General features: G+C 39.5%; 3 protein-coding genes and 1 long non-coding RNA gene across 8 annotated transcripts in view; 1 reads left to right on the forward strand and 3 right to left on the reverse strand.

Annotated features, from left to right (window-relative positions):
* Nucleotides 1–74: 74 nt before the first annotated feature.
* On the reverse strand, nt 75–19,018 carry xpo6 (exportin 6; the record flags this gene model as incomplete). Its single annotated transcript, XM_046075369.1, is given in 24 exon segments — nt 75–746; nt 1,905–2,135; nt 2,661–2,759; nt 2,934–3,095; nt 3,414–3,585; nt 3,725–3,839; nt 4,439–4,594; nt 4,740–4,926; nt 5,222–5,371; nt 7,261–7,405; nt 7,930–8,022; nt 8,315–8,474; nt 8,611–8,680; nt 10,159–10,251; nt 10,350–10,458; nt 10,641–10,750; nt 10,847–10,973; nt 11,871–12,402; nt 12,525–12,602; nt 13,089–13,248; nt 15,535–15,732; nt 16,236–16,348; nt 16,903–16,993; nt 18,163–19,018. Coding segments are annotated over 24 exon segments (3,456 nt in total). The 3' UTR covers nt 75–644.
* The window catches only part of LOC123987015, a 7,307-nt gene continuing 1,544 nt past the window's right edge, over nt 18,296–24,058 (forward strand). The window contains exons 1-2 of one of the 2 annotated variants that reach the window (XR_006829049.1): nt 18,296–18,802; nt 19,580–19,656. This is a non-coding gene — a long non-coding RNA (uncharacterized LOC123987015). The remainder of the gene's footprint in view (nt 18,803–19,579; nt 19,657–24,058) is intronic. The other variant, XR_006829040.1, reaches the window with a different exon arrangement.
* On the reverse strand, nt 19,900–22,797 carry antkmt (adenine nucleotide translocase lysine methyltransferase). 3 transcript variants are annotated; one of them, XM_046075458.1, is made up of 7 exons: nt 22,751–22,767; nt 22,529–22,632; nt 21,759–21,941; nt 21,529–21,633; nt 21,304–21,444; nt 20,984–21,034; nt 19,900–20,536 (listed from the first exon to the last, which is right to left on the reverse strand). In XM_046075458.1, exons 3-7 carry the CDS (start codon nt 21,918–21,920, stop codon nt 20,306–20,308), a joined length of 690 nt encoding a protein of 229 aa, XP_045931414.1. In that variant the 5' UTR covers nt 21,921–21,941; nt 22,529–22,632; nt 22,751–22,767; the 3' UTR covers nt 19,900–20,305. The 3 variants fall into 3 exon arrangements, with proteins under 3 accessions (XP_045931414.1, XP_045931394.1, XP_045931404.1); XM_046075438.1 differs by lacking the exon at nt 22,529–22,632 and having other exon boundaries at nt 22,751–22,797; XM_046075448.1 differs by lacking the exon at nt 22,751–22,767 and having other exon boundaries at nt 22,529–22,742.
* Nucleotides 23,002–24,058, reverse strand: part of hirip3 (HIRA interacting protein 3) — a 5,996-nt gene continuing 4,939 nt past the window's right edge. For both annotated transcript variants that reach the window (XM_046075401.1, XM_046075392.1), the window contains one exon: nt 23,002–23,428. In XM_046075401.1, the coding sequence (XP_045931357.1) occupies nt 23,241–23,428 (188 nt within the window). In that variant the 3' untranslated portion in view covers nt 23,002–23,240. The remainder of the gene's footprint in view (nt 23,429–24,058) is intronic.

The raw sequence follows: 24,058 nt of genomic DNA on the forward strand, positions 1-24,058 counted from the left end.
CAACCATTATTCTCAAACAATACTGCAAGGGTAAAGAACATAGACCAATAAAATCATGAATTAAATACCTGAGGTTTACTAAAAAAGCACTTTATTAATCAAGCAGGTTCTCTTTTTCAGAATGGAATGATATGAAAGATCTTAAGTTGAGAGTCCGTCTCCTTTGGAGATGAAAAAAAAAAAAATTGAAGGCAAATAGAATAAAAGCAGACATTTTAAAAACTCAAAATGAGTTGAAAGTGCTCAGTCCCAGCTCAGCTTCGGTGCGGAGGCGTGGGAAAGAAGGCCTGGCTCAGACTGCTCCAGGTCTGGGCGAAAGCCAACTGCAGACCAGGTTTAAATTTCTTGCCAAATCATCATTGGCAACACCATAAGGAGGGCGCTGTTTTTAAAAAAAAAAAAAAAAAAAAAAAAAAAAAAAAAAAAAAAAAATATGCCCCAACGTTCTACAGTAGAAATCAAAGAAACATCAGCAGCATCCTCAACCTCCAAATACTCAACCAAACCACGTGTGTTGTTCCTTCCTATTACTCTGAATAGGTGGAGCAAAGCTAGTGGGAGAAGGAGTGTTGGGAAAAGTGGTCAGCACAGGCAGTCCTTGAAGATCATAGTTGACGTGTGGAGTGGCTCAAGCAGTCATTGTGCTATAGCTTGATGGTGCCAGTGGGCAAGCTGCTATTACACAGTCTGTAGTAGCGAAGGTCATTCACCAGCCGCTGCACGCTTTGAGTGAATGACGGCAAGTCCTGGAGAAAGAAGAGAAAAGTTCAACAGTAATATTAATTTACAGAAGAGATGGGAGTTGACAAAGTGCAGAGGAGAAAGTAACAACATTCAACACAGCAGACAAATAAAAACATACTAGTGCTCGGGGCGATACTGATAACCTTCAAAATACATTTTTAAACACAGTTATACATGATGTCATTATTAAAGTTACACAGTAATAGTTACGCCCAGTATGCCACCATCAACTCCTGTATTATGCAGACTCATCCAAGAAGTAGTAGGTTGAAGTGTTTGTTTATTCTGTTTGATTTGACTTCATCTTAGATTGAAGGTGGATAGGGCATTACAGGGACACACCAAACTCCATGTAGTTCTGAGAATGATTATGATTGGCCTGCATTACATGAACAAAATGAACAGAAAAACTATCAAAAGCTAGATCTGTTACTCCAGACTTCACTGTAAATGATTATCGTAGGGTTATTTAATAGTCCCAATTAAACTGTTTACAGTGTGTTCTGTGGGTTATTCAGAACACACTGGAGACAGTAAAATTATTTTTAAAAATTGTTATTTAAATGTTCAATGCTATGAGCACCACAAACAATATTCCATACACCTCCATTGTATTTGGGTGGCAGCAGAAATTGGCTGTCTCAAAACCTGGACAAGAAATACTAAACTATCTGAATGGACACTAGAGTTTTATTTTCTGGGGCACTGAGACACTTCTTTATTTGTAATACTTATTTCTGAAAGAGAAAGCAATGACTTTTCAGGAATTTATTGTGACATTTTTGTTACATATTTTACAACGGATAAAAAACCAAAACAGAAGTATTCAGATTATTATCATATTTGTCAGCTTGTTAATAGGGAGACGAATTAAGACTCAGTCAGCGACTTCTCAAGATGGAACGATTTTTCAAGTGACAATGGCTGGACTGTGTCTCTTATTTATGCACGTTACCAGCTGGTAAACTCTGTCTACATCTACTACAAAATATGTGCCAACAGCTTGAAAAATACATTGCCAAGGTTACCATGTACATTAGGTACAGAATAACTTAATAAAAACCTACAAATAACTGCACGTTAGCTTTGAAGCTGCGATCTCAGTATAATTCAGTTAAGGCGAAGGTACTAACACTGTTAGTCAAACATGTCACCCTTACCCGTTCAAGCTTGAAGTTGCGTGCGAGAACAGCTCGTTGGCTAGTGTCCACACCCTGGCAGCCATTGAGGAACTCTGGCATGAAAGCAGAGTAGAAGGCATCAAAGTCGACAGAGGCCATGTTGTAAATAGCAACGGTGATTTCCTCCTGAAGAAGGTCGTGACTTTTGTGGAGAAGGACCTGCAGCAGCACGTTGATGAAGTGGAGGAGCATCGATGTCCGGAAAAGCTTCTGAAGCACAATAAAAAACAAATAATGACAAACGTGTCTTTACATGGGTTATAATCAGTGTAACTAACAATCCGCGTGGGGATGGGGGACACGTCTTAATCACAGGTGGATCCTTTTATCAAGGAATTATTATGAAAGAGTAGAAAAAGATTTTGCACAGGACAGACAGATGGCCTGGAGCCCATTCACTGCTGCTTTAATTACAAGGGCCTGAGTTTTTTCTTTTATTATTATTATTATTATTATGACTCCTCGTGTGTGTGTGTGTGTATAGGAAGTTTAATTTGAAATCTTATTGTAATACACTTCCTACTAATCACTGGGAAGAGTACAAAGGTCAAACTGATCTCAGTGCTGCCATGTGTTTTCTGTCCTGACTGCTAACTAGATTTTATTTTGTCAAATAGGGGAAAAAAGGCCAAAAAAATTATCTGCCAACTGCTAAAACAGAATTAGTTAACAACTTCCGCTCCATGACGTACTGTACCTCCAAAAACATGATAGTGACATAAAAGCTCAACTTACTCTGTGATACAACTTGTGCTTGCTGTTGAGGGACTCCAGATAGGACAGATTCTGCTTGAAGATGTGGATGTCAGGCTGCAGGAAAGACTGTCCAAAAGCCTGGGAAAGATATTTCAGCACAAGTCAGGAAATTAAGCAATGACTTCATCTATTAGCTGGGTTGCAATTAGCAAAACACCTGAAAAGCAAACTCATCCAAAGAACAGTGTCTAGATTTACTGGTCCATGCAAAAGGTATATAATGACAACTGTAAGCACATGCTACACACACACCTGCATGGAGGCTGTGAACTGGGCTTCATTTTCCATGGTGTCTTCACCGGCTCCTCTTTGGACACTTGTTAAGACTGATGTTTTAAAGAAGTACCTCCAGTTTTGGTGAAGTATTTGATACAGCAACTCAAACATCTCTGCCTTGACGTCTGGGGAAGCCCGCTATCAAAGACAAGAGATTTTATTGACCATCTTTTATCCAGGAAATTTAATGAATACCAACGACAAAAAGATAGCATCAGAAATTACATCATTATTAAGTACATGACAATTTTCATTTTCAGAATACTTGAAAAATGAATCAATTTTTAACTAGTGGTTTGATTTTTTTAACATTCATATTTAACATTTTCTACGATTTCCAAAGAAAGAAGTGACACCACAGCTAACTTTAGGAGCTAGCAGGCTAAGCAATCCAGATGCAGACTAAATCAAAGCCCAGCATGAATGTTAACTCAGGACAGATGAGCACCAACTGACCTCTGCCACAATCGGATAAACCTGCTCCAAGCACAGAGAGAGGATGCTGGGTAGGAAGGGCTTGAAAGCTTGACCAGGCTCTTGCACCACCACCTGCAGAATCTTCAGGAACTTCTGTACCACTCTACACCCTGCACTGCCCTCTTGCAAAATACTGGCTGCCAGCTGTTCCCTGGAGCACATACAAGTGACATTGCATTAAATAGTGTTAAGAGTGATGCGCCAGCATTTTCAGTGTTTGCCCCACACCATTTAAACCTTTATCCGTCTAGACAAGATGTAATCCTACTGTGACTACTGCTGATTTTTACCTGGTGAACATGCTGAGGAAAGTGTGGATGATCTGCCCTGTGAAGGCAACACCCATCTGGACTCGCAACGCCTGAAACAGCGTCAAGAAGAAGGCCAACATCTCATCTGTCACATCTAGAAAAGAGACGTGACAATTAACAGAGCTGGTGAGTCACACAACCTTTTGTGTCAACGTATGTTGAGGTCTTTGGAGATTTATCTTTTGAAATAATTATATTTACTTAACACAGCTATCAATAATTTCTAGGCAAACAGAGTAAGGTTTTGTACTGAGCTTGGAACATAGGACTCTTCTTAAAGTGATATCTAAATATTTTCTTCTAAGTGACCAATATGATTTCACTTGAAAGTAAGCTTTGACATTCATGTGCATTGCTGCTTGCTATTTCACAAACAAAGCTCCATCTATAAATACCAGTCGCTACAGCAGAGACTATGGCACTAAGTCGACACAAAAGTAACATAAGTAAAAGTAAGGTTTAGATTCTGTAGTGATGTGGATCTGGTCCTTTGTTACAAGCAATCTTATCATGCATGCACTAGTAGGAGGCTGAGAAACATCTCTACATTCGTTTGCCCAGTACAGTGCATGCTGGGAAGGGCCTCAGTCCCAGTTACAGGACAAGTATGTACAGAAAAGCGAATGGATGGATTGGATCATCTTAACACTGTGATTAAGCTTTTAACACAAACTGTAGATGACAGACACAGACCTGGCTGCTGAATAAACACTGGGAAAAGGCTGAGGGACACTTGGACAGACTCCTGGAGACTCTGGTAACAGATCTGACGCGATTTGGTGGATTCCCCAGATATGCTGTCCACTAGGTCTCTAAGCACAGGCAGGGTCTGCTGTATCACTGTTTTCACTAGAGAAGAAAAAAGATGGTCAGAAAACACGATTGTAGCAGGACAAATAATGACAGGGTATGACAAAGGGTGCCTGTATAATTACAAAAAGACAGACCAAAAGTAACTAAACAACAAATCAAAGAATGAGAAACAAACACTTACTGTCCAGATCGGGCTGCCGTGGATTAATGTTCACTGTTCCTCTTAAAACACGATACTCTCGAGTGAGGGCTGCCAGCAGGCTGGCGTGGTTGCTGGAGCGCGTCTGCCACTCCTGCTCATTCTCAGGTAAATTCGGCCACGGGAGCAGCAGCATGTTGGACAAAGCCCTACACACCAACAAGTGAGCCTGTATAAGCAAACATACACAGAGTGATTAATTCATGTACTGGAGGACAAGAACTATAAACTCTGAGATTCTTTTATAAAAATCCCTAAAAATCACACTTGTGTAGTGTTTCATTTTAAAAGAAATCTAAGACTAAATACCTAAAAAGATCTTACAAACTATGAAAGTCCTATTAAACGATACCTACGTTTCTACTTCCCCATACTGATTAAATAATTTATGTTTTATTAAATATTTGAGTCATAATCATATGTTGAAAAAAACAAACAAACAAAAAACCCCAACAAACAATGACCTCTTGGGGAAGTCTGTGGGACCGATTCTCGGTAGTTATAAGGTTGAAGATGTTTTGAACAGCTGGCAAAGTGACCAAGAACACAGGTCGCACGGTGGAGGTTACGGAAACCATCAGATGGCATGCTGAGAGCAGCAACTTTTCAGGAACCTGGAGATAAAAGACACAATATAAATGTTGAAAGAACCAACCAATATTTTCAAAAGTATTTTTTAATGTCACTCAGTCGGTGGAAAGGAGCTTTAAAATGGGTGCAAAATTAGTCTTTACCTTACAAGTTTTTCTGTCTGGTAGTAAATGTGCAGTGTAGGTCACTGTGTGTCCGTTAATAAAAGTCTGTAGTTACCCCAACCACAGGAAAAGTGAAGGCGGGTAGCAGTAGCTAACATCTCCCCTGCACAGCACGTTTTTTGGTTGTTATGTCACTTTAACTAAATTAGCAACAAAGTAATATTAATTAGCTTACCTACTTGTGTCAAGGGTTGAGAACATCAGGTACAAGCTCAGACTAACTGGACAGCTCTGTCCTGTATACATACTGTACATCCTGATAATAGGAGCCTGACAACTGGTTGGAAATAAGGGACCATGGAGATGAGGTTAACGAAGTAAATTAGGGATGCAAACTAGTCATTTTAAGCCCCCCCCCCTAGTTACTGTTCAACAAACTGTTGTGGGAGTTGTCAGACTTTTATCGAGGCGCTGCCACTGTCTATTACTGCACTCCCCGGAGAAATATTGTCTAATTTTTGGGAAAAGCGATCTCAGAACGAAGCAGACAGTTTTGCAGTTGCATTTAAAGGTTTTACAGAGTCAAACTGACCTGAAAAAAAATTGAAGACAGAAGCTAAAGCCTACTGATCGCACAGTAAAACTGACGCACCGTATTACCTGACGATTTAGAAAGAGGACAACGATATTAAGAATCAACACTGTTCCTGTACAGCTGGATAGGTCTCTGTTCACTATTATAATCATTACAAAGCAGAACAGTAGGGCTTTATTACGTTCCATTGAGTAGGAAGTTAGCTAGCATTATCTAACTAACATTACATAAGGAACAATCCACAGCCAACATTTGGAAAGAGAATGAATCGTACTTCTCCTTTCAACCTCTCTGGGTAGCGACTGTAACTATTACAAGTGCCCCAGGAACAGCTTTGATCATATCATCATAAATAAAGCCAAAAAAAGCTAGAAAACGGCTCCTTTTGCATTACAGTCATTGGAGGGCAGCCATAAAAGTGTCGGACCTCAGTTAGAGCAAGTCCTATATTGCGCTGTGATTGGCCAGCTACGTATTCGGGGCATGGCTTAGCGAAGGGTCAATTAGGAGATGTTTCTTTTGTATTTTAATGCGCAAATTAAATGCTTTGTAATTATTCAGAAATCCTATACAGAAAAAAATTATGCATCAAGATGCATTGATAATTGTTTTATAATCGCATCGCAGCCACCTGAATTGTAATCGAATCTTGAGGTGTCCAGAAATTCCCACCCCTAATAACAAATATACTGTAGTTTGCTCTTTTACCACTTTTCTGAGGAAAACAAGAGACATATTTTCTAATGTCCCAAAATGATCTACGGTCTCGCTGATCTATCTCGCTTGTTTCGAATGTTTGAATTGTAATGTTTGCTTTATGTCTCACCATGTAAAAGGCAATACTGTCAATAATGCAAAACTATCATGGCTAGTTAATCAGTTATGTACAAGATGTGTATGAATGAAATTGCACCATTTTATCAAAACACCCAAACAATGGAAATAAAGAGGAACCCATAAATAAAGTGGAAAAATAAAAAGGGGTCATGTGAACATGAGCTAAAGGTTAAATGTTGGTTAATATTTTTATACTAACATCATAGTTCCTTCTTAATGAACCACTGTTTCAACATAAAACCAAATTAATTTTAAAAGTATCCACAGACTGCACTCTCTTATATTTGAACCACAATCTATTAGATTTTCTCTATTGACCCAAATAAGACATTCCACATTAATTATATTGGAGCCCGTTTAAAGACAAGTAAGCTACCTTGGCCGTGATGAGTGGACTACTGGCATCTATTGCAGATGTGATGAGGTTGATGAACTGGCTCTGGTTTTGACTGTGGACCTCATTATAGAACTGCGCAAGCCAATGAGAGTAGGCCTGCAGCGCAGCAAGAGCCTGTGCATGTCTGTAACAAACAAAACACACACACACACACAGAGTCAAAACATGATGCGATGTACTGAATAAGACACTTGCATTGCAAATTTGCATTTACAATGTTACTTGCGATATGTTTAGTGTATTTATGGCAGCATTAATTGTCTTTGTCAACAAACATTGGTCTGGATTTCTATCAAGTCAGTCCCAGAAATAAAATGATTGTGTTCATTATGTAAAACAGTAGCTCTGACAGCGATGAACGGGAGGCAACTTCACGAACACTGTGCGAACACAGCCAGGGCTGCTTTTCAGTGGCTTTTGTTAATGTTGTGAAACATGGCCGTTAAGAGTCTAAATTCATACCAACACCCCGTTCACACATTCAGTTCCCCTATTACTTTGTCAGTGACGCTGCAAAGAGCGTTTGATACCAGAAAAGTCTAGTCTTGTTACTTGTAATTTAAACTTTTATAAACAATTGTTCACACATACAAATAGTGTGACATCCATTGTTAGGGCTGAGTTTTGCTTTGAACATGTGATACTCACACATCAATGAGGTCTGGCTTGAGCACAGAAGGCACAGCGGTCTCCAGGTCGTAAAGACTGGTCTGAGAGCCGTAGCACGTCACTTCAACCAACCTTGAAAAACAAACACATGGTCCTTTCATGATATTCTGCTGTTTTAATGGAGCAAAATAAACCGTCAACAGAAAATCTAATTATTGTTAGTAAACACCACGTAGAACAGCTACAGTATGAAAAACAATTTAACACCAAAACAGAAACCAGACAACTTAAGCGTGAGTTGTGATTCAGTAATAGTGACTGTATAATGTGTGCTGTTAGTTTTTATTGAGAGATGTTGAAACCTAAACATGATGTAGGCACAAGAACCGCTTTTAATGTTTTGGAGGAGTATTCGCGAACTGACCTCTCGACCACCGCCAGGGCGTCACTGAAACGTGCAGCAAAAATTTCCCCAATGAAATGCTCAGCCAGGCGTCCGACAGCTTGAAGCAGGGAGCTGAGGTCCCTGAGAGAACAGTGAAGCCGACGGCAATCATTCTCTGCAGAGATATTAAGCCTCCGACCTGAAAGAAGAACATCATGACAGGTCATCCTGACATTTTACTATACTGAATTTGTCTTACCCACTGTGACTGTACCTCAAAACCAAAGACAGAAGGTGAAGCAAGAAAAAAAAAAATAAAAAGGTAGGTTACTTACTTGTGCCAGAGGTGGCAATAAATTGCTGCAAACCCATATATACGTCCAAATTTTCTTGAAGGACTGGAAACTTAAAAGAGGAGTAAGAGGAAGGCTGTCACTGACTGGGATATATCACCATACATTTCTTAACAAGTAACAATACATAGACATGTTAAAAGAATTCAGTTTCTTTTCAATAATCTTAATTAATATTAATAGTCTTTTACTTGTTCGTGTATAGACACGTCACTGAAAATAGCACACATGCAAACGTCACATGCACAATAGAGAATTAAAAGAAGAATCACCTCAGAACCAAAGACATAATCTATTTTGAGGAATCGGTTGCAAACAGGAACCAATTAATGCAATCATATTTAACAAAACGCAAATTTCATTTTAATGAAGGATAATATCAAGAGAAGCATAATTTACTAGACAGCATTTTATTTAACTCATCTCCAGATATACAAGAATATCAAAACACAACCTGTTAAGCTAAAAAAAGTCAACAGTCTCTTCTAAAAACAAAGGGAAACATATGATTCTATGCTTCACACTTGTGAGTCAGCAGTGTGAAATGCGTGCATTACTTGTCAGATCAGATGACCATATACCACATCACCTTACTTCCACCTTAGTTAAATGTGACATCCGGATGAAAGAAACCATTGAAGCTGAGTAAAAAGCAATGTTAAAACTTTTACCGTTGGGTTAAAAAAAAATGTTTTTACTTGACCTCCACTTTGTACATTATTTTCTAATCTTAAGAACCTTCTTGAGTGTTTGTGGTCAGTTTAACCTGTCATTCCATTAGTTTCACCATTGAGTTGGTGTGAACTACTAAAGTAGCATGAAGTATTAAAGTATCAGTTTCCCCGACTAAGAATTTACATAGCCATTTCAGAACTGTCAAGTCTTGCCTGTAGTCGACTAATGGTCAAATATTTTGTGTGTGTGTGTGTTTGGGGGGGAGGGGGGTGTTTACACACTGTACCTCTGCTTTAATCTTGAAAAGCTGCAGTCTATTTATTGTGTACTGTATATTTACAGCTAAACTGAGGCTTAATGGTATGATCCAAGTACAACTCTGCAAAGATTCGATTATGAGCTGAATTAGGCTCTTTCTATCAAAGCATTGAATCTTCGACTATTCGCGGTCAGCCCTAATAATCAGTTTAATAACATATTTTACACAGTGATTTTGAAGTGATCGAGGTGACCGGTTGTGCAATTTTAACGCACACCTGGCAGCCAATCAAGGCCAAGTGGTCTAGTATGATATTAGGAGTTAGTATTGATTTTAATTTTGGGAAGTTACAGTGAACACAAAATGTTGTGTTTTACAGTTGAAGGTATTCAGCTACGAAAAACATTTAGGGAAATTATTATTATATTATTATTTACAAGGAAAATACTTTTGCATGTCCCTGCTACAGAAAATCTACGAGAGCAGCAAATCTGCACCATCTGGAACACTGAAATGGTAATACTCCAGTGAAGAGAACTTACAGACGCCTAAAAACCTTACCAAATGTCAAGATGACACCAACAACAATCTCTTACCAGGGTAGAGAAAGCATGGGATGGGAGCAGCTCCATCACCTTGGCAACCACCTCCAGACTCTGACGCAGGTACCTTTGCCACTCTGTCTGTTGCTATAGTTACCAAATGAAGGAGAAATTCAGACGTTGAAGTGAAAGATTTTGTACGCTATTAATATAACACACTTTAAATATATGTATCTTGGTCTTACATCATCATCCAGAGTCTCATCATCCAGTTCTTCTAACTGGGCCTGATTGTATCTGAACTGTATGCGATTCAGAACTTCCCTTAAGAGAAGAACTAAGGCATCTTTGTACCTGTCAACACAAATATATTTTAACAAATGAAATGAAAACAAATGAACAACAATCCATCAGACATTTCAAACACTTGGTTGCCTATATTTTCTAAAGTTGCATTGCATCATTTTGAGTTCACTGGGTATTTCAGAAAAACACTGAGGAGTAAAAAAGATAAAAAGGTTTTCAGAGCGACTTACCTATTTAAAACACTTTCCCTGTCAGCAAGTCTGCTTTTGATTTTGGTTGTTAGAAAGTCCAAAAAGACACTCCATATGTCCAAACAGGCAAAGTAGCCTTCGTGGGTGGGCTGAAAAAAATAATGAGAAGCTCGTTTTGTAACCTGTAAAAACAACATGTGGTGCATTGGCATAAACAAATTACTGTCTGACAAAATGATCATTACCTGGTTGAAAGTGTACTTGAAAAGCAGGGCAAGAAACTCTACAATTGGAAATTGAGGACTGGACTCAATGCGTCTCAGGTGAACACTGACAAACAGGCGCAGGAAGTCTGTGAACTTTTCCAAGTAACTGCAAAATTAAAGACAAAGCATTAACAACACAAAACATTGAAGTCATGACAAACATCTTTTCTTCATTAAATTACTTCATATTGCCTGTGCTGGATGATAACAATATTGTTTCTTAAACCAGGGCTGGGTGTCCACATTGTCAGATGATGTTACATTACACAGCTCTAATTTCCATCTCGACAATGCACAGTGACAATGTGGTTTGTGTGTGCGCACAAACTACAACAACACTCATTAAAATATCAAGCTTGTTTAATTACACCCGGGACGACCAAATTGGCCATCCAGTCTGCAAATCACTGTCTTGACTGATGGTCACCAGTTTTTGGTTAGATCAGTGTAGGAACTGAGTTTGCAAAAGCCACCACATTAAAACTTGAAACTGATATATACACACAGTATATGGTCAAGTTAACTCAAAAGTCAATAACGAATAACTAAAAAACAAATTTATACATATAAAAATGAATATGTACATGTATATATATAAAAAAATACATTCTACTGGACCCATAGAGACATGGGATCATTCCCAGCTACGGTCTGGTCAACTGAAAAATACTACCAGAAAAGTCTAATTCACAAGTTTCAAAGTATAATAGCAAGGTTTTAAACATAAGCAGACAGAATAGGTCAGAATGACACAAATGTGATAGAGCTGAGGTACATGGTTGTATAGAGCCAGTGTGGAGAGCAGCATGATGAAAACAAACACTGTTTTGAGAGGAGGACTGCTGAGAAACACCACAGTGCAAATTAAACTGCAAATTAGGTCAGACTAACGAAAGTAAATATGACAAGTTGCTGACCAGGTGATGAAAATGTCATGGTAGAATAGTCTGCAAACGCTTACTTGTGCAGAAATATTAGTGTTAACCGATGAACTGATCTATACCTCTCATCAAGTTCTTGTAGACGGCTCTTGACTGTATGGGCGTTATTCTCTCGCGTCAGCCTCTGTAGGAGAAAGAAGGTCTGCTGGAACATGCGTAGCAGGTACTCCTCAAAATCCATTGGCACACAGTTCTTTGACACAAGCTCATTGACACAGGTCATGGCGAGTACACCGAGCCGGGCACGATCCACCTTGTTGCCCTCACTCTGCTGTCCATTTCTCCCTCCTCCATTTGATGTTGGGGACATCGTCCCAGGATTGAGCTGCCCATTAGAACAGGACGAGTTGGAGGAGATGAAGGATCCCGCCTTGGCCTTTGTCCGAATGTCACAACCGAAACGTGCAAAATGGAAAATGGATGCCAGCAGGGTGGGTGTGATGCTTGTGGACAGAGGGATCCAGCTGAACAGGTGAGCCAAACACTCCAAAACGAGACAACAGAGCTGCTGACTGTCATTGTCCAATGCTGCCATGGGCTGGCAAAGCAGTTTTGAGTACTGGCTGCCCTGAAACAAACTGCCCAGCAATTCCACTGATGGATCGAAGAGACAGAAAATTGTCTGGTTAACACACAACAACAAACCGCTCGATAAAATGCTTGCTGTAGTCAATGTCACCACATTATTAGCCAATCTTTGCAGATTTTTCACTTACCACTTTCCCCTGAGGTGGGTGAGGGAGGTGGGGTAGAAGCTATGACACTGTGCTTGTCCCAGTAGGTCTCCAGGATACCTGCAAAACAAGAAGTGACCAGATTACCTTCATATACTGAAGGTTTTCCACCAAAACATTTGTTCAGACTGGCATCTTGACTCTATTTTTTAGCAGATTTTAATTTATCTTCGGTCACATTTGGTTATAAAAAAACAAAACCGAATTTTTAGAACTTCATTAGCTGGTTGTACCCATAGGTGGATCTGTATCCAATTCAAATAGCATTTCTGCAGATGTGTCTGAAAACTGGATTCGATTTCAGCCTGTCCATTACATTTCTTGCAATGTGGTACATAACACTGACGTAACATATAGAGAGAGCAATGTTAACTCACTCACACTTCAGCACAGTCATTGTTACATGCTGACATGTATGTGTATCAATCCCTAGTTATGCACCATAACGAAAACATTCAATACCACTGACCTATGACCAACTACATGCAGGACTTTTTATTTATAGTAGGAAATCACTTTGGACAAAGTAGTGAAGGTTGTTCTCACCCGTCAACAGTCCAAGAACTGTCGGTACTTGCTCCAGCAGCAGTTTCCGCAGCTCATCTTTCCTGGCGACACTCAGGTCTTCTCGAGGACAGGCAAGTTCCTCTGATGTGGTTTTCAACATCACCAACCCCAGTGGAGCAAGAGCTGGAGACTGGATTAACTGCAGTTCACAAGAGATTTACAGATAGCTCTATTAATAAACATCAAGATTACTAAATTCTAGGGCTGTCCCCGACTAAGGATTTACATAGTCGAATCAGAATCATCAAATCCTGCCTATAGTCGACAGGGGTTGCCTACACACGGTAGCTCCGCTTTAATCTTGAGAAGTCGCTATTCATTCAACTTATACTGTAAATTTCCAGGTAAACTGAGGCTTTTTGAAGACCCTTTTCTCTCTCTCGTCTGTCATTCACTGGTCTTATGCGAGTTTTGCGTGCATGCCGTGCAGCTGACAGCTACATGCACGTCCCGGTTCCTCGCGGGTCTGTTGCAAGTAGCCGGCTATTTAAAACGATATAATATTCTTTGTGTGGTTCATCAATGGTGATAAATTATCCAAAAGTCCCGCGAGGTGCGGACAACTCGGCACAACATCAGTGAAGGTGAAGAAGTCTCTTCAAGTGTTTCTTTTCCGCCACCCACCCACCCACTATGCCTACACACACGATGACCCAGGGTTAGGGTTACAATTTTGGATTTATTTACGCACTTTAAGAAGAAGAAGAAGATTTTTAATTGGGATTTACACACAGGTCTGAAATACACACACGCACAAACATTAACTTATTGGGAGAAAACTGGTAGTTCTATGTAAAATCAGACTTTGAGCACCCACATATCGCCAAAATGGCACGATCCTTGTTTCACTGCGAAGCTTCAACTGTGAGATTGACAGTCGAATCAGGTTCCGAATCTTCGACTATTGGGGGTCAGCCCTACTAAATTCTGACTCTGTGGTCTCGCTCAATGTCCCGCCCACAGCACTATCTGATTGGTTACACGTCACGAGTAATAGCCTATCGACACTGAAGGCCGATGTGCCTCAGACTGGCAAAGAGAGTGAGTGGAGCTGTGTGTCAAAGGTAAGGCAGCCGATATTACTGAGGCGGGAATAAACATCACTATCTTATAATCTATTTCTATGATGACAAGCAGCCCAGTGTCCCAGTTACACCACTCAAAATGCCCTGTCACAGCCAACGTGATTTCACTCAGTGGAGGCTTTTAAATTAGTCGCTCTCCCCTAATCCTCTCACCGAACATCTTTCTTTTCTATTGATCAACGGAATAATTACTTTAAAAAGTAAAACTGTTTTTCAGGATCTATTGTATGTGGCTTATCACCTTGGCTGAACAATTTCTGGCATTTATTTTCTGCTCATAATCTGGTGATGTAAATTAAGAGATGTTTTATTGCATAGCGTGGAAACAACTTAAAAAAACAAAAAAAACCCCCAGAAACAATGATTTGCATCGCCAAACAGATTGTCAGAATATTTTGCCAAAAGTGGCTTAATTTGTTCTACTCTTAATTTATTTATTCTCAATTTATTCTAAAGAAATAAAATAAAATATTTTCACATTACATTGCATCTATGTAGACATTTGGCATGTTCAGTCAACTGGGATTTTACTGTTATGCCAGCCAGCGTAGACGTGGATATTTTCAACACTGAGCACAGGAGCAATAATCTAACCTATCCACCAACAATACAATGTTGCAAGAGTTAAAAAAAGAAGAAAAATATACACTTAGCAATTTCTTGTGGGTCATAATATACCGTCTGTACTTGTTCAAGTCTGGCCACATCCTCATAACATATGGTAAATACAGTGTTTCCCACAGAATGACCACGTGGGCCAAATGACAGCATTGTGTTGGACAGATTTGTGCAGCCGCGTTCATGATTCTAACGTTAACCATTCAACTTCAGATTGATTCACTAATCTTCTCTGCGCAGAAAAGCTGGCAACAACCCTTCCTCCAACTCTACAGTCAAATACGATGTATCCATTTAAAAAAAAAAAAAAAAACGCTTGCAGCGTTGATATTATGGCGGACCGCTACAAATAAATCAATGTATGGGAAATACTTATATACGCTTGTAGGCTGCAAATGCTAAATAACTAGAACACATTGTTCAAGACGTAAAGAGTTAAATTGAAAGACCCAGTAAACCTGAAGTGCAGTGTGAATAAATATGACAGATGTGCAACAGGAAGAAGGAAGGAGTATACTTTTTAGAGCAACTTTACATTATCAAAGAAACTTGCTCAGTGTAACAGAAGCTGTGGTTTAGTAGTCTCTTTGTTTTAATGTCATCTCTGTGTCTTTGTTCACTTTTGTTACTTATTTATGAAACCATCAACCAGCACCCAGTTACTCATGACTAAAACTTAGACTAAACATTTAAATGGCAGGAATGACATCAGCAGGGCTCACCTGAAGTGTGTTTGTGAAGAAATCATGGTAGAACATTGGCCAGTCCTGGCGACCGATGTCCACAATGACTTTACAGAGTTTGTTACGGATGAAATAGGGCACCGATTTGTGCTGACCAAGTAGGAGTTTGGGCAGACAGCTGCGAATCTCCATCTTGTCTTGTGAAGCAACACCGATCCACATCTTGTTCACGAGGTTCTTACAAGTAAAAGGGAACAATCAGATGTCAAAGCTGTGTCTAAAGCACACTACAAATTCATTTCAGACTACATTTTGTAACTTCTCAATAATCTGTGAAATGACTATTTATTCATAAAGACATTTTATATACACAATGTAAATGCTCACTGAAAAACATTTTTACTATCACACCTTTTACTACAAACAAAACCCTGCAAATGAAACGCCTACATTTAAGCAAACATTTCCTCATATTTGCATTAAAGAAGGTGAGAGTATTCACAGGATGTTCAGCCGTTTACCCACTGCAAAATGTGTCACACATTTAGCTAACTTGTTTTGGAATTAAACAAATGAGGAAACAGGAAAACATCATGAAATAAATTCTCTTCTCAGTGCCTACAAAACAATACATCTCTCTGTGTGAGATCTTATTTTCAAAGGAGAGAAAAGGTAAAGAAGGCCCTAGACAGTACAGTACTATGAACTGAAAATAAGTGCCTCCCATCTACAGGACTTACTTCAAATACTGTGAGGCTGTACATCATTACATACTCATTCCGAGTATTGGAGAGGAAGAACAAGCAGTGGCGCCATGCTCCGGTCTGCTGTGCAAAGTTATTCAGCAGCTCTTCTGCAGAAAAAAGGAAGTAGGCATGATCTCTGACAGTACATGGCAATGTTGTACTTCACATGCAGACAGACTGAAAGTAATGCGTCACAACACAGGAAGTGCATAGAACGCAAAAGATTTCAGGTGAAATTAAACACTCCTCAGTGACTAAGCCTAAACTACAGTATATTCCAGCATACAGTACATTGAATTTGGTATCCAGACTTGCTAAGGCAGATATGTGCCAACTGTTAAAATAAATTGGTCATCAAGTACCACGTAGGGAAAAAGGGCTTCGTGTATATTTTGTTTTTATCAAAAGAAGGTAATGAGATCAAAGCAAAGCGATCTAGTTAACTTGATATTAAAAGGACTCTTGGGAACAAGGTTGTCAAACTAGGTTTGTCAGACTTAATTTCACATTTTTTCCTCTCTTCATTGTTTTATAGACAACAAGTCTATGTTGTTTCCATAAGCCTACACACCAGCTTGGTGGAGACACAAACCTGAAAATACTTGCAGAGCATTCCCTTGCTTGTAATGTGTAGAGGCAGTATTTATAAGGCCAAACGTACCTATTTCTCTCTTTCGCTCATTTGTTGTGCAGCTGTGAAAGAACTCCGTCATAAGGCTCTCCAGTGCACGCAGTGATGCCTCCTCTGAAGCCTAGTGGATAAAAAAAAAAGTTAAGTTAATTACAAAACACACATTTAGACAATTTATTTGACAATATGCATAATCCAAACCACTGAATGCTGTATTTCCTGACCATAATCATCTACACATTAGCGTGACAAAAATCACACTTACACCAGAATCTGTCTATTTGACAGATATAGTTCTGTGGAGTGCATGGCATGCCCTATATGTGCACAGAACTACAGACCAGTCATAACCCTCTCCAAACACCTGTTCATGAGCAAAAAGTCCAACCTCCGGTGAAGAGAACAATACATTGCCATTTAAGTATCTTGTTTACATCTGTGCATTTATTAGCAAATTTCCTACCCATTCATTTGTTAGCAAAAGGTCTGCAGAGCACATGTAACCCTGTGGACTGATTTAAAGAGGACGCCAGTTGTAAGTTAGTGCTTACAGGTGTATGTACCATCTTGCTCAGACTGGTCAATAAGTGAGTTGGAAACTTCTCTTCACATGCCCATGCACATAGCTAGAGTTGGTCATTGCACATGTATCACTAATTGCTGTGTACGTTTTGGCACACGTAGTTCAAATAATTTGTTAATTCTACAGTTCGCAAGTGCAGTCTGACTTGTTCATGTGGTGCAGCATTGCGGATCGCATGAGAGTTCCAGTCTTGGTCATACAATCTAAATCACATATGTACTTAAAACAAATCATTTTTGCTACATCAATTGTGGCACCACGCTTTGATAGGCGGAGGAAGTTGGGCCCTGCCTAGCAGAAACGAGATAACAAATTGAGACTTTAAAGAGCAGGTCCTGTGGCAGGCAGGTCTAAATTCCTCAAATAAGCCACAACTTGCCGAGGCTTAACGCAACTCAAATATTCGGTTTTGCAAGATGGGCGTCTTGTAACGTTACCGTGAAATGGCTCAACGAGCTGTCACATCCCGTGAAATACCTGCCTCTCGCAAACCGTTATGTGGCTTAACAAGCATAGAGCACCGTAGTGCATGCAATCATACACAATTCCCTATATGTAAATAAATATGAACACATTATTAAAACAGCTTCAGTCTCCTTGTCCAAATGTACGAATCAAAAGCTTATGCACCACGTTAGCTATTAGCAAGTAAGACAGGAAGACGGCGTGAATAACGGGGTAAATAATAAACGTAAAATTATACTTACCATGTTTAGCTGGCTCAGGTGCTTTCTTCAGTTTACTTATTGTCGGATTAATTAGAGTAATAACCCAACATTAGCTACCAAGCTAGCCAGTTCAGTAGCTAACGTTAGCTAAGGTGTTGCAGGCTAACGTAACCACAGAGTGGGCTCATCATGGTCTGCTCGCCTGCTTAACGTTACTCCTCACGCTACTAGCCAGCAAGGGCTGGCGTCGTTGACTCTGTGTACAATAACAACGTTGAACACGGAGTCAGCCAATTTTACTTTTCAAATAAAACCCGTTTTTGATTACCCAGCATAACTTATAGGCTTAACATTGAATCAGCCATCTCGGTAGGTTAGCGGCATTGTCGCATAACTGCATTTACCGTTAAGCGATGTTAATATAGAAATCTTGTTTTGAGGCACATCAAATAGTGGCTTCCGCACCGGAAAAATGTGCAACGTTAATTAGCTTTCTGTGTCAAGCGTTTCAAGAGAAGTTACCCAGTTGCTAACGTTACCGCGGACAGCTAACTCGTTAGCTTTCCTAGCAGGATGAAGGCATCTTTTTCGTTAGCTAACGTTAGCTGTCAAACATAACGTTAGACATGCTTCTGCTGGTCACGACAACTTGCCTTTACCATTTGGATTCTCAAAGCAGGTGAATATGCACGCCTAAGTTATATATCTGACAAATTTATAAATACATAAAACTATGCGCGCTTGTTCCTGTTATTCCCCTTTTCAGTGCTTAGGGCGGCTCAAGAATATAGCTAGCTTGCTGGTTACAGGGTTTGCTTCGCAACTTCCTCTTTAGCTGCAGACATCAACCAACCCAATCAGTTTGTGTCAAGTCACGCACAATAATAAAAAGTACGATCTCCGGATACATTTTTCAAACTACTGCCTTTGTGTTTGACAAATACTGAAGACAACGCTTTTGAGTAACACTATCATAGTTTACAATACAATAATGTATTGTGCAATGTGCAATGATCTACATATAATGTTTTCTCTCTCCTAGAATATGGTTAGCCCACACGGGGACAGTTTACAATGAAATAACGTTACAGAAAAACAAACAAAGGCAAAGCTATCCTGGATCATGTAGTTAATGCACCATTTCGTTTATTTGAATGATTTATTATGAATAATATCCGTGACTGCTTACAACAATTACATGTTTCAGTCACTGTAAACCAAGGCAACTTATAATTACTTTTATAGCAGAAAAGACACAGCAAGTCAACCAAAAGAAAAGCCAACAGCCAAAAACAAACCAATGGGATTACAAAACACATCAGATAAATGCACATTCATAATACGTAAACAGAGGAAACTATGACTACATTCAAGGCATGCAAGATATACTGTTGTTACTGTACCTAAACACTATGGACCCTATGGGGTTTATATAAGTGTTATAATCTTTGTACAGTTGGGAAAAAATTGCCACCTTGGACGTCCAGAGCCTGAAGAGCCACATTCCACGCTTGCCGAGACATTTCCACAGCAGTAAGTGCCTTTCACTATCACCCACAAGGCTTTTATATTTCCTCCTACCTGTAGAAAACTAGCTGCACCATGGGGTTCTAAAATGTCCTCAGAAGTTGTATAATTATATTATGTAAGCCTCTAAAATAAATACTATGAAACAACAATTACAATGAATAATAAATTGCACTTAAAAGAGAAAATATTAATAAAAATTGTTAACACTGCAGGTGATGCAACACCCCCCCCCCCCCCCCCCCCCCCCCCAGTAATTCCCCAAGACTATTCTAGAGGAAAAGGTGTGGTTTTCCTTGAATGCTAACAGAAACCTTTGCTCAGGAATTTCAAACAGAGAACAGACACAGAGTCAAACATTGCTGATAACAAATTAAAGACTCCATCCATCAGAACGGTAGAAGAGAGTGTAACAGTGCAAATATACTATATATATGCTACTAATATATATCAACATGTTTGCTGATCACTGTACTCTGTCATTTCTGTGCCGCAGTGCAGTGGAAAGTAACAATAGTTTGTCAGAAACAGTTAAGTTAGGTTAAACATTCACAATATTTAAGTTCAGGATGATTACATTTTAAAAGCTTAATGACCTACAGTTTAATTCAACGTTACCAATCTAGAGGGAAAGACTAGGGACATCAATGTAGCTTCAATTGGACACTTTCTCCTTGGTTGGTTCATTGTCACTATCTGTGACTGGGAGCTTGGCACTTTTCTTGGAGGTGTGCTGTCTTTGTGCTTGCATGGTGTATGCCCAGGCTCTGTCCACACCATGTCCTTCAATCCTGCAGGGTGTCCATTTAGGGAAGGGGAACCGACCAGCTACCACTAAGGCATCATCAGAAAGTTCAGCCTGCAACTTCTGCTGCAATAAGGAAAGCTAGGAATACAAGAGCATAAATATTACTGCAATACTGTAACAGAAATGGACCCATCAGAAAGCATCCAAATGCAACTGCACCTCAACCATGTGCTGACAGATTCTTCATTGATTTGTTTTCTTTTTATCTGGAATCTAAAAAAAATCATTGCACTTAGGTTACTTTTAACAAGTTGTTACCACCTGGCTAAAACAGTGTTACAAACACTTAGTACACAGCCAAAGTATAAAAAAGAAAAGTCATGTTCACCATCGTCACTTAAATGTTATTAAACCCTTGCAACAAAAGCTGGCAAGGGCTTCTTGTTTCAAGACAGAGAAGTGTTTCAGCAATACCCTACTCACCTTCATTTCGTCTTTATTCCTACATTATTTGCTTGGCTGTACGCTACACGTAGGTGGTCTTTATTTCACAGTTTGTAGGCATTTGTTCGTTATATTACTCACCACGCTAGGAGCCAAAAACACTGTGACGTTCTTGCATTCTGTCAAGTCAACCTGTGATAAGAAACAAGACAAATGGTCAATAGGCACATACCTTTGATAAATATTCAGCTTTAAATAAGATAAATAATAATGACAGAAATTGTCTTTTTCTTCTGGTAATGGGTACATTTCCATTGTAATTGGAAAATCATTAGTATAATATATTGTTGCCAAGACCAATTACAATATTATTGTGAAATTCTGTTATTTAAGGGTGTAGCCACTGTTTGCAAATTAGTCTGACTAATGCCATAACACAGGTGACAGACAAATGTTCAAACCTTCCAGAGATCTTCCTGTCGATATGACACTTTTTCATGATAGTCTGCTCTCCACGCATGAAAGCGAGCCAGGCGCACAAGCCAGGGGTTGAGCTCATAGCCGACAGCAGGAGTGAAACCCTTCTGGTGGGCTTCCAAGACCTTAAGGGTTAAATATGACCATAGTCAAAACGCATTGCTCACCTGTGCAAAATAAAGGAGCCCAAATATCTTAATTATACTTACAATCCGCCCATCACCAGAACCCAAATCCACAAGGCCTCCCTTTCGACCTCTCAGGAGTGTCATTACATTTTCTACTTGAGCTTTGCTGGCAGGGATGTACGGGACCTGGAAGACATTTTAACAAGCTTCTGATAAAAAGGATGTTGTTTCTCAAGCCTTTTTAGGGGTACAAGTGGTAAGATGAGTTACATCAATAGTTATTCAAAGTGTTTTGAAGATGTAGACCACACCTGTAGCCTCAAGGGGACTTTTCGGAAGCCAGGCTGGAGGATTCCTACCCACATAGCATATACAGCAAGCCCGGTGCCAGCAGCTATCTGAGCAACATCCCATACTCCGAGGTGCCTGGTTTTGAGGTCAGCATAGGCCTCATCTGGTGCGTCGTCATCCATTCCCTCATGAAATGTGTTTGCCTGTGTTTTGAAACACAGGCAAATGGTTATGAAATATATCTTCTTTTTGCTGTATGAAATAGTATATTCTGTGGCAGAGGGGCTTGGCCTTGAAATACCAAATATTAATGATCTCTCTACACACACACACACATTATACACTTTACATTGTTATTACATACAGTACATCCCTTGTTAAATTTGTGCTTCACAAGCTTGTTTTTTTCTGTTGCTTGTAAAACGGACTGTCTCGGGTATATAAGAAAAAGAGGATGTATCCTCTTTCCCGACTTGTCTATCCTGATATACCCGAGACAGAGACGGACTGTCTTGGGTCCGTTTTACACACATTGTATGCATAGTGTGTTCTGAATGTCATTTTGTTAAGAAATAGGTTAGTTGCACCAGCTTCCTGGGCTGAGGATGTACTCGATAGTGAACCAGATGATGGATGGAAATAAATCTGCGTAAACAACAGAGCAGCATGTGTTTCAGACACAGACTTGATTAACTTATTTTCATTTTTAGCCCCATATCTGTGTACATTTGTTGGTCAGAATTGTTTAACCACGACAGACTAAAAATATTTATTAAGGTGTTAACGTTACCTATTATAATCCATTACTGCGGTCGTTGTGTAACAGACGTGTCGTGTGCAGTAGATTGGGGGTCATATGCATGCAGTTAATTTTTGTATCCGGACGTCGTCTGACTGAGAATAAACAACTGAATCATTCATTAGCTCGTTTTGAACCAACACCATGCTGTGTTCACACACAAAAACGCAACTGTGTTGGTATTTTTGTAATTGACAAGAAATCTCTTCCGACCTGCAGGAGTGAGGGCGGACACATTACTCGGTAACACCAATCCGACTGCAAACTATTCCGTATGTCCGATTGCTAACCATGGAGCGGACTTTAGTTCCGGAATTGTGAACACTTAAAATGCTTCATGTAGTTAATTTTTCAACATTGATTTAGAGCATGTGTTGTTATGCTGGCCTCCCTCCTCAGGCAGAAATGGCAATACCACATGACTCTCAATGTTTTAATCCCCTCATTCAAACAAAATCGTTCTATAAGAGTACAACACTTTTATTAGAAAGAACACATATACATGAAAAAAATAATCACCTCTCTGCTAATACTTTGACACCATATGAAGTTTTTCTCCTATAATTTATTTCTGTAAAACGTTTTAGAAATATTTATTAGCATCAGTATCAAGTTCTTTTGTTTACACCAAAACCCAACTTGTACAAAGAAAAACGTCCATATCCAAGTAGCCTGTGAACACTTTTAAGATGAATTGTCCCGGTCAGTCGCTGTCAGCATCATCACTGATGATGCCCTGCAGGTTGGCCCACTCTGTTGCTCTTCTGCGCCCCCTGTGTGTACTGTTTTCCTGATCACTATCAGAGCCGGAGTCCAGAGTGCGCAGGTATGTAGAGGACGGAGGGTCGTGCTTTTCCTGTCGTGCTGAGGATCCTCTTCGTTTAGCTCGACCTTAGAGAAGTATCCACATTAGTGGGTCTTATGAATCAATAATTTCATATTTTGTACATATGCAAGAAAACGCTAAATAATATTACTGACCTAATCACTTCCAAAATTATAGACTGGGATGCATCAATAACATTATATAGGTGCACTGTGCACTATAAATGCCAGGCCCAATGCATTTACAGTGGGTACGGAAAGTATTCAGACCCCTTTAAATTTTTCACTCTTTGTTTCATTGCAGCCATTTTCCAAAAATCAAAAAAGTTCATTTTATTTCTCAGTAATGTACACTCAGCACCCCATCTTGACAGAAAAAAAACAAATGTAGAAATTTTTGCAAATTTATTAAAAAAGAAAAACTGAAATATCACATGGTCATAAGTATTCAGACCCTTTGCCGTGACACTCATATTTAACTCAGGTGCTGTCTATTTCTTCTGATCATCCTTGAGATGGTTCTACACCTTCATTTGAGTCCAGCTGTGTTTGATTATACTGATTGGACTTGATTAGGAAAGCCACACACCTGTCTATATAAGACCTTACAGCTCACAGTGCATGTCTGAGCAAATGAGAATCATGAGGTCAAAGGAACTGCCTGAAGAGCTCAGAGACAGAATTGTGGCAAGGCAC

The sequence above is a fragment of the Micropterus dolomieu genome, linkage group LG02 (genome assembly GCF_021292245.1).
Source record: "Micropterus dolomieu isolate WLL.071019.BEF.003 ecotype Adirondacks linkage group LG02, ASM2129224v1, whole genome shotgun sequence".
Lineage (NCBI taxonomy): Eukaryota > Metazoa > Chordata > Actinopteri > Centrarchiformes > Centrarchidae > Micropterus > Micropterus dolomieu.

Excerpts from the sequence above, each read along its gene's own strand:
- antkmt (XM_046075438.1), bottom strand. The coding sequence starts at position 22,774 with ATGTGTCCGCCCTCACTCCTGCAG. Across the intron at positions 21,942-22,750 it reads GTCCGCCCTCACTCCTGCAG|GCAAACACATTTCATGAGGG; the intron begins GTCGGAAGAGAT and ends TTCAAAACACAG. Across the intron at positions 20,537-20,983 it reads TGTTTTTGGCTCCTAGCGTG|CTTTCCTTATTGCAGCAGAA; the intron begins GTGAGTAATATA and ends TTGTATTCCTAG.